We start from the raw sequence: 10310 nt of genomic DNA on the forward strand, positions 1-10310 counted from the left end.
TCCCCCAGGGAAGTGGGCTGCTCCCCCAGTTTTGTTAGCCATACCTTAAAATAAATGGTGTTGACCAGGACCAAGACAGTGAGATCATCAATACCTCCTTCTGGGATCACTTCTGTAATGCGCTTCTCTGTCTTATTAGCCACCCACTCATTAATGATCTTCCTGGAAAGTTCTGGCTTCTCCTGAAGGAAAAGACCAAAACCAGGTTGAGACAAGGGTTCCAACCGCCTCTTTGTATCCCTCCTGCAGGGGACAATGTAGAGGGTGTGTGCTCGGGGAGAACACTGCTCCCCGCGCAGTGCTACAGCATTTAGAAATGAGAAGCTGGGAAGTGACCGTGGTTAAGGTGAGCTGGGACAGGAGGAGCTGCTCCTCCTGCCTTCACTGATGTCCCACGTGCCCGGAGCGGGGCACTCCCTGTGAGCAAAAGATAGGGACGCAGCAAAAGCAGAAGGACAGGGTGGGGAAAAACAAACAAAAAAAGAAAAATCCCAAATAGTTCAAACTCACTTTGAAGTTCAAGGGCCAGAGTTTCGCTCCATAAACTATTTCACTGATGTTCTGGTAAGTCTCATTGAAGACCAAAGATTTCTCCCCGAAGAGGCGGTTGGCCGATACCAGCTCTGAGGACTTGTTGGCTTTCTTGTAGAGCCGGCAGTTCAGCTTGGCAAAGAAGAAGTGGATCTGATCGGACGTCTTCTCTGAAATGGTGTCAAATCGAAAGACCTGGAGGGGCCAAACAGTGAGAAGGAATCCATGAGCAGGCTCCGGTGCTCCCGCAGCTCCCGGGCCCCACAGCAAGCAGTGACAGAGCGTTTGGCTGCTGCTCAACGGCCTCAATCATGCTGCAGAGAAATTTGAAGGCCCTCAGAGCTTCACCCACCCTCCATGTTTAACTTGGAACACAAATCTACATAAAAGCAACACATCACCAGCCCGAGACCCTGGTTTGGAGTCCAAAATGGAAGATTAAACACTGCTCAGCATGCAGAGGTACTGCTCCTCTCTCTAACGCCGGCTTCCTTCCCTCTCCATACTCTACCTTTGACCGGTCCCAGCTTCTGACCGTCTTTAACCCAGCAAGAAGGCTCCAGCTCTTGCTGACTGAAGATCCTCCCCTAGAGCTGTTGGCCGTGCCCCTGCCCAGGTCTGCCTCTGCCTCTGTCCCCCACCCGCTTCCGCCGCCCCAGCTGTCCGGGGAAGACGCATCGTTTCGTACGTGTCCATCTCAAACACGGGCATGACTTATCTGGACAGTTTAGGTGGTTGTGCAGAAGACACACGAAGGTCTTGGAGACGTTTTTCTCTGTGCGCTCTGACCCCTCCCCTCTGAACCACGAGGCTCTCCCCAGCGCTCTCAAAGTTAACATAGTTCATGCACGGTGTTTACAAAGTCCCCCCCACACCCCGGTGACAGCCTCACAGGAGACGAGCATTGTGCCGACGGGGCCTGGCAGCAGCTCGCGGGTCAGCGCAGGCGACAGAAAACTCACAAGGTTTGTGCTAAACCCTCCTGTGATGGTGCCAAAGGCTGCTCCTTCCCAGGAGCGACTCTCACAGCCTGTTGAGTAATTCTGGTACACCTTATCTATTTCAGCAGGAATTGGGACTATGTAGCAATCCTGTTGAGGGTAGATTTCTACAGCACAGTGATTTTTTTTATTTTTTATTTTTTCTCCTAGCTGCCAGCTGGAAGGAGTATTCTGATTTGTCTACTGCTATCCAACCCCAGGGCTGTAAGGCACAGAAAGTCCCACCGCACGCTGCTTCACACAAACATCCAGGATCTCTGGTGGTGTTTCCTACGAGGCAAAGGTAGCGTTACTGCCCTTTCCTAGGGAAAAGGGGGGATAAGGAGTGATAGCTCCACGTCCTGGGTGGCTCAGTGAGAGAAGGGTCCCCTTCCAGCAGGGAGGGCTGCCCACAAGGGAAGGCAGGAGCGAAGGTTTTGGGAGACGTGGTTCACTGCTCTGCCCCAGACTGCATGGATGATGGTGACCCCAACATTACCTACTCCAGAGGCAGGATCTGCAAGGACAAGTGGAGCGGTTTAATTCACACCTCCTCATTGCAGGGAGAAAGGCCCCTCCGGGCTGGAGTGTCCCGGCTGCGAGGACAGCACGTGCAGTACCCAGCCTCTCGCAGCAGACGAGCGCCCTCGCAGCTGTCGGGCAAGCGGGTCTGACAGCAAGAAGGGCGCTGGCATGGGCAGGGATTAACAGGTCCCACGGAGGAGCCCGGACGCAGGACTACCTCTCAGTCCAGGACCAGAGCTCCCCTCCAAGTTTAGGAGCCACGGCTGGAGGGAGAGGCCCCATGCGTCCAGGCTCCCGTGCTTCAGAAGCTCAGGCCCTTGCTGTGCCACTGCCCAACACCGGCAGTATGAAGCTGTTCAGCCCTGGCTGAGGGCTCAGGCTGCGCTTACGTTTACGACAAGGAGGCCCTCGAGAAGTAACTGATGTTCCTGTGCTCCCGCAGGGTGGCAGAGCCCTGGAAGCCAGGAGGACTGCAGGGTGTCCACGTGTGTCTATTTTTGTCCCAAGGGAGAGAGGGGGAATGTGGAAAAGAGCCTCTCCCAATGGGACTTGATATCATGGTTTTTGCATAGGAAGGGGCTTAGCTACCTGCTCAGCTACCTGCTTGCCCAATCTGCAAGAAACAAACTGTTCCCATTCCCTTCCCTAATCTCCCAAATGGGCTTCCTTTCCTCCAGATGAAGGCTAACCTCTCAAACCCAGGAAACCCACCCTGAATGCTGGATTCCAACAGGGAGTCAGAGGAAAGAGACGGGATCTAAACAAACCCAGAGACAAGCAGCCTGTGTGTGCCCTTCCTAGGGGCTTGTTTAAATAAAGGTCTCCCTTCCCAAGCCGGACAGCCATCCCGGCCCAGAGAGCCCGTTAGCAGCAGTAAGCCGTTATCACCTTTGCTGTCTTTCAGACCCTGGTGACAGCTCCAGGAGAAGGCTGAGGAAGTGCCACCCACCTCCATGAGCTGCTGGAGGGTGCTACCACAAGCTCCGAGCTTGGTCATGGCGAAGGCTGTAGAAATGCTGAGGGGCGACATGAAGACGTTTTCCCCATCCTCCTTGGAGTCAGCCAGGTACTTGTAGAAGACAACAGCAAAATGCGAGTTGGCCTTCGACAGCTCCCAGACCCGAGGGTTGGTGGACTCCGGGAGCTTGCCCTTCCCTGACTCTTGTCCCTCACTCTCCTGGGGCTTCTTCTCAGGGTTGCGATAGATGCAGATGGGATTCACCGGGATGTCTCGTGGCTTCGCGGTGCAAATGTCTTCCACAAGGTAGGGCTGAGGGGCAGCCAGACCCCAGACGCTGAAGAGACACACCACAAAAAGACGCATTGTCCTGGAACCAGAAAGAGAGAACTTACACACACTCGCCCGCCCAGAAAACCCACGCTGTCGCCGCAGCCCATGGGCCCTGTTTCAGCCAACCTCAGTGAGAGAGGAGCCCCACGGTCATCTCCAATTGTCCTTTTGTCCCACAGCTGTGGGATAAACAGGGAGGACAGACACCACCAGCAGGACAAGCATGCCGCTGAGCACACACCGCTTTTAGAAACAATACACTGAAAGCGGTGCTTTCCCAGAGCCCTGGGTGCCCTCTTTTTAAGCAGCAGGCTCAACCCTGACAAGTTTGTACAAAACCACATGAATTGAACTTCTGAGTGCCCCCCATTGGCCAGCCAGGGTGGCTCCCATGGAAAGACCCTGCCTGAGCTGCCTTTCCCCAGGCCTGCCCGTGACAGGAGCCAGCACAGAGCCACCAAAGCCACCCAGCTGCCCCCATCTGCAGTCCAGGTGCATTTATGTTTCTGTACAGATCCTACCCCTCTTCCTCACAGGGAGGAACATGGAACGTTAGAGTTGGAAGGGTCCTTAAAGACCATCTTGTTCCAACCCCCCTCCCATGGGCAGGGATACCTCCCACCAGACCAGGTTGCTCAAAAGAACCCCCAGGTACCCCAAGCTCCACAGACCAGTCGGCCTGAGACAGAATGTTTTTGATTGTTTCCTTCCCCTTTTCCCTAGGGAAATCTCCTGGTTTTCCTGGTCTCTCTTCTCCCTTCACCTGAACTTCTCTGTCCCCTTCAATTGCTGTCTGTGCTTTGAGGCTCACCTCAGCTCTACACTATTTAAGTTACTGACACAGGAAACGTTACAGCAGAGAAGAGGTGGGAGAGGTCTCCGGGGAGCGGGTCCCTCCATGCATTGAGCATCTTTAGTCCCTAAAAGTGTATTTTGTAAGAGTGTGAATGGTGTAACTGGTACATCACAGCCATTCCTGTCCAAAGTTCTCAACACCTCAATGCAAACTGGCCATCCTTGGTACCTGAGGAGGGCAGGCTAACGTTAATAACCACATTCCAGGAAAAGCAGGTCTCTTGAAAATCTCCCAGCAAGGCAGAGATAATTTATATTTTCCACTTTTGCTGAAGCAGGGGATCTGCACACCCCATCAGATCCGGCAGCAAGGCCTCATCAGCCATCTAGAGCCAATTAAGTGGCACGGAAGATTTCCTGTGCACTGTGGTTTTGAGATGCCCTTTACATGACTCCATGTTGGGTTTGTTCACGTACCCCGTGGGAGGAAGCTCACGGACCGCAGCCACAACAACTCGGGAAACAACTACTGGAAAGCTCTGGCAGCCTGCCCGGGACTTGCCTGCTGGAGAAGACTTCTTCAAAGAGATGTTTAACTGGGGTAGGTCTCTGCCTGCCCCCACGTACTCACTGCCACAGCTACCAAGCGCGGCCTCCTGAGCGACTAGAATAAAGATCAGCTGCATTTACCACTGATGCCTCCGTGCCTGTGGTCTTGCCAGCGCTGGTGGGCCAGCACCACAGGAGCGGCTCGAGCACCGGTCTGGGACGCAGGAGACCTCTGGGCTATTTCACAACCCCCTCCCCGGGGCTCTTGGGCAATGACTTCATCTCAGCTCCAGTTCCTCCGCAAAAGCAGAAATTACCTCATTTGGCACGAAGAGCACATCGAGCCCCGAGGGGCCCTCTCCAGCCTACACTAACAGCGTAGCAACACGTACTGCAAGAAAACGTGCAAAACAAGACGTACTTGCTCAGGCCACGGCCACCGCTCTTGCTGGTAACAACAAACAGATTAGCTTTCAAAAGGTACAGGATAGATGCAACAGCACAAAGGGCAAAAAAAAAAAAATCTAAAAGGGGATGGAAGTCAACCAAATACAGAAAGAAAAAACACCACACAGGGCAGGAGGGCGAGAGAAAGGAAAACTATTGAGACAATTGAAAGCACTCCAGGAAGCGCTGCTCTTCTGAACCTTGCACTCCTACAGGAAGGAATCAGCCAGCAAGCAACAAGACAGGCCCATTTCTGTGCTCGGCAGCCCTAGGGCCAGGACCGGGGTGATCCTTTGCTGCCTGCCAGCAGCCCTCCCTCCATCACGCTTAACTCCCACTGGCTCTTGCAGCCCTGCCGCAGAAAGGACAACCTCACCGCAGTCCCTGCCCTGTCACCCCGCTCGCCTCCAGGGACAGGCATGTCCACAAGCGTGTCCCGATGTGCCTGTATGGGCACAACTGCCCGCTTCTGCCACGACAGAGGCAGGTGGTGGTGTCTGCCGGCACAGAGTGCTGCTAATCTCACATTTAAAACCCGAAGCACAAGAGCGGGGAGAGCACCTCTTCTTCATCCTGTCCTGATTAAATGGGAAACACTCCCCGTTTAAGCTTCGCAGTAAACTCCTGGCTCTATCAAATTAGAGGAGATAGAGGACTTCACGCTAATGCCTTAAATCTGATCTATCAGCCACCAAGGCTGACTCGGCCCCTGACATGTCCAATCTCGTCTCTTACAGGCAGGACCCCTCGCTATTTCTTAGGCCAGCTTTTTGCTGTAGCACTTGGCCGAAAAACACTCCTCCTCCCTCCACAGCTCTTTGATACTCCATTTTCCCCTGCAGCACTGCTACGCACTCCATATGTCAACTGCTTGGAAGGACCCCAAAAGTATTACCACAACATCACTGCCTGAAAAGGCTTCCTGGCCAGGAAGAATGGAAGAATTAGGAAGGGCTCCTTTTCCTCTGCTCCCCCCCGTAAGAAGCATAGAAAGCCAAGAAACAAGTTGCTGATTCAGCTCAAAATCAGAAGCCTCCAGGCAAGTGTACAGAAACTCCCCTCCATCCCACCCAGCCGGCGCAGGACATTTCCATCCCACTGCTTGTCATCGCTGTGTGGAAGGACCAACTGGCCTTGTAGAGCCACCGCTCGTCCTCCGGCACTCACCCTACTGAACCCGCTGGTGCTACGCACAGCGGCGTGCGCGCCCTGCAGCACCCAGAGTGCGATAAACAGCCCAGCAAACGTCCAGTAGCTCAAACCATTTTGAGACTGACTTCGGCTCTTGACAAGAAAAGCCATTCCCGTCCCTCCTCACCCCAAAAACAGAGCGCAAAGCAAATCAGCAGTGCTCTTTTACAGCCGGTCAAGAGATCAGCGATTACTCAGGGCAACCTGACCTTATGAACTGCTTTCCACACCATGAAGCATTGCTACAGGTTGGGGATAAAAGTCAAGCACAGCACCTCGGTGAGCTGTACAGAAGCAAGACTTTGTGAGAGCTGGGATGGGAGGGCCCTCTAGAAACAGCTCCTCAGGGCCATGCCCAGAGCAAAAAAGCACTCTGGCAGCAGCTGAAATTCATAGGCTCCTACAAAGGGAAAAGGACCTGTTACAAGGAATTAATTAACAACAAAAGATTAGCGGAATCTGTTTCTCTTACCTGGCCCTGTACCTCCAGCCTTCTGCCTTTAGGATGTAAGTGCGAATCGTTAAGAGGGCAGGGAGCTCCTGCTTGAGCCCAAACCAGTCCAAAGCAGTTTCCCTGCTAGGTTTCTGTGCCTGAGCAGAGCTGAGAGGAAAGCAGGGGAGGGTGGGAGGGCAGAGGATGCTGAGACCAAAGGCTGATGACCAGCTGCAGAAGGTTATGCAAAGAGCAAAAAAAATCCAATGTTTAGTTTGAAAGAGGTTTTAAAGTTCAATCTGACAAGGGAAAGTTTGACCACCTACTCCACACAAGTGCCAGATGCCTTCAGTTCTTGCCAATAGAAAATCAACTGCTCATACCATTAAAAAAAAACCCAAAAAACTTTCAAGAGTTCAAATAAAAGTGTGATGATCTAAGGTTTTTGTAAATTGCGCTTTAATATCTTGTAGCTCAGCAAAATGTTTCCCTCTGCCCCAAGTCCCATCGCCCCCGTTCCCAAATGGATGGACCCGAGTTGGGAGAACCTGCCCCACTTCACACTCTGCAGTTTCAAACACGTCCCCTCTTACCTGCGCTCACCTTTCCGCTTGCCCAGCTGGAAAGCTGAGGATGAACAGCATCTCCCCCCATCCCCAGCCCGTGTATGGCTATGCTGGGAGCAGGACTGAGCAACATGATTTCAGACGGAGGATGCAGCTGCTCTCAAAATGCAACAGCATTGCTGCCTGAACATCCAAACCAGGGGGCAGGCTGGCTCAGCGGGTGCTAAAGCTGCCCCGTTACTGGCCTCCAGTGAGAGCCCAGGTCTTAATGGGAAATGCAGCTGCAAACTCGTTTGAGGGAAAATAAAAGACCCTACTATACCAGTAAGGGACAGAGATTGTGGAAATAAAGGGCAGGACAACATGCTCTGGATCCAACTTTGCTTTTGCAGGTTCCCCTCCATAGTCTGGGGCCACAAGGGCCCCTCTTAAAAACTGCCTCTGCCCAACATAACATCACTCTTGCTCTCTCATCAGTTCTATAATGAGGGGTAACTTCATCAAAAGCAGGCACAGAAGCTACACAATCCCCTCTCAATGCTGCCCAACAACACACACAGACTGCTTTCTGCCTGACCTTGCAATGCAAGCGGGCCAGTCACCTGCAGGTTCAGTACTGGTCATCTGCTGCAGGAGGTAAAGCGACCTCTGTGAAAAAGGACTCTCGCACCATACCTTGTTGCTCCAAGTGGCTGGTGGTTTAATTTTCCAAAGTAATTCCTGTGCTTGGAGTCTTTGCGAAGGGAATTAGGGATTCTCCACAGCCAGCAGAGAGCACCAGGCAGACATCCAGGCGTGGATTTCCATTCATCCAATGGTTTGGGGTAGGTTAATGCAGTAAAACCAAGAGCAAACACCTCTGGTATGTTGCACATCACATAGAGCTCCAGCTAACGTGAACAAACTCTCACCACGTGACAAAGTACACTGGTGCTGTGGCTGCATGCTCGCTTCCCTGTTAGAGAGCAGCCAGGCATCTGAAGCTGAGCATGGGAATGCTGTCTTTAGTGATGGGGGCACCATCGGCAGGGAGGTTAACTCCAGAATTGAAACTGGTGGGCTGAAGGGGTCTAAGTTGGCCAAGTCATACCCCTCAGGGTGGCTGATAAATATCTGAGTGCAGCACATAAGTGACGCTTTATTGCCAGTTCAGCTCAAAGCAACTACCCAGCACTCGCGCCCGAGCAGAGCTATACCTCAGGAAACATCCCAAATGCCAAGCGTGTCAATACAAATCATTAACTGCCTGGTTTGCTCTAGCGGAGGGACTGTTTGTGTCTCCCAGAGCTGCTGTCCCCAGACCCAAAGCAGGGACCAGGCACTCAAAATCACCGAGCACCAAAGCTCTAAGGCTGGTGCCTGGAGGGAGCTGGCATCATGCTGCAGGTTTAGTCGCTGCCACACAGGGAGCCAGCGTTCACATCATGGGGAAGGTTATGGAGCTGGAGACATCCCAGCCAGGACAGGGCACCCCTTCGCTTCAGGAGGTGCGACAAAGAGCCCAGAGCAGTTCACAGCAGCAGGGAGACTCCGTGTTTTCTCAACATGCTCACACTGTCCTCTGAATTGCCCCTTTTTTTGGAGAAGCCGGTAACAGCCCTTAAACATACCCAAGTGGCAAGCAGGGACACGAATTTGCCTAGATTTTGGGTTGTGCTTTGGGTGCTCACAGTTGAGTTTTATGGTGACACACAGGGAGGAAGCCTCATGCATTCACAGAGTGAGATGGGATCCATAAATCCCATGTTCTGGGCTGGCTTTTTCAAGCTCCCTTCTATCCTGGCATCCATACCCAAGGGGAGAAAAAATTTCCAGCGGCTGCCATCCACTTGAACCCAGATTCCCCTCTTTTCCACATACAAAACCCTCCAAGTTTCCCCAAAGCTCTCCCGATGCAGAGCAGCCACCACTCCCTTCCACAGGGATCTGACTCTGCATAGCACTTCAGATCTTCTTTAAAAGCCAATCACTTCAGAAGTACACTTTGTTTTTTAATTCCTAAGTGAGTGAGTACCTGAGCATCCTGAACCCTCAGGCTAGTGGGAAAAAGGGAAGGAAAACAATCACCAATTGAAACACCCAGTTTTCTGCTGGACCGCCCACTAAATGCAGTTCCCTTAATAAGAACTGCATTTTTCAAGCAAGCAAATACAGTTTGTGGAAGTGTGAGGGGTCCCATCAGTCAGCAGCGATGGGCTTGAGTCCAGCAAACACACACCTTAGACTGGATCCACTGTGCCTGGCCTCAAAAGGAAAGACAGAAGTAATAAAGCTATGCACAAACTCATGGGGCAGAAGGCTGGGCTTGCCCTGGAATAGGACAAGGAAGAGCTTTTCAGCAAAGCAGCAGCTTATTCCGTATCAGACTTGTAGCCAGCTACTGACTCGCTAAAGCCCACAAAAAGGAGGGAAAGGAGATTAAAATCCACAAAGCTGACTGTGGGGCAAATTTTATTCTCACTTTGAGGCAAGTTCCAAACAGCTCAACATTGGAGGCATGCTGCTTGCTCCTTGCTCTGAAGGGTTTGGTTTTTTTACTTACACAGACCCTCTTCGAGCAAAATAATCCACGTTGCTAATCAAGTATCCTTTCTCATTCAGCTCTGCTCAACACATGAAGACGCCACTTCGCTTAGAGGCAGAGTCCGAGGAGAAGAGACCAGACCACAACACACAGCTTCTCTGCTATGCAGCATCCCCTATGCTCCAGCCCGGCACGGAACAAACACACCTTCACCTGGAGAAAGTCTTACACAGTCAGTCTTACACCTCACACAAAATCTAGAACGTACACTGATCCCAGACAGAAAGAGAGAGATATTTCCAAGTGTTCTCCATTAATTTATCATTTAATATAAATGCTGACAGAAAAGCAGATAAGACCTTGTAGACACTTCCATCTATTTACAAACCAAGTAGTGAATCACCTTCTTTCCACTCAGTATTTTTTTGTTGAATCTGCAACTTAAAGGACCCTTAGACACTATGTGGAAGCAAGGTGA

General features: G+C 52.0%; 1 protein-coding gene across 2 annotated transcripts in view; it reads right to left on the reverse strand.

The window, feature by feature from the left end:
- Window positions 1-10310, reverse strand: part of RC3H1 (ring finger and CCCH-type domains 1) — an 81235-nt gene that overhangs the window by 6470 nt on the left and 64455 nt on the right. The window contains exons 1-4 of one of the 2 annotated variants that reach the window (XM_054211191.1): window positions 7984-8006; window positions 2986-3364; window positions 511-726; window positions 45-182 (exon numbers count right to left, since the gene is read on the reverse strand). In XM_054211191.1, coding sequence (XP_054067166.1) covers window positions 45-182; window positions 511-726; window positions 2986-3360 — 729 coding nt within the window. In that variant the 5' untranslated portion in view covers window positions 3361-3364; window positions 7984-8006. Of the gene's footprint in view, window positions 1-44; window positions 183-510; window positions 727-2985; window positions 3365-7983; window positions 8007-10310 lie in introns of those variants that run through there. The other variant, XM_054211192.1, reaches the window with a different exon arrangement.

Source organism: Rissa tridactyla, chromosome 8 (genome assembly GCF_028500815.1).
Source record: "Rissa tridactyla isolate bRisTri1 chromosome 8, bRisTri1.patW.cur.20221130, whole genome shotgun sequence".
In the NCBI taxonomy this organism is placed as follows: domain Eukaryota; kingdom Metazoa; phylum Chordata; class Aves; order Charadriiformes; family Laridae; genus Rissa; species Rissa tridactyla.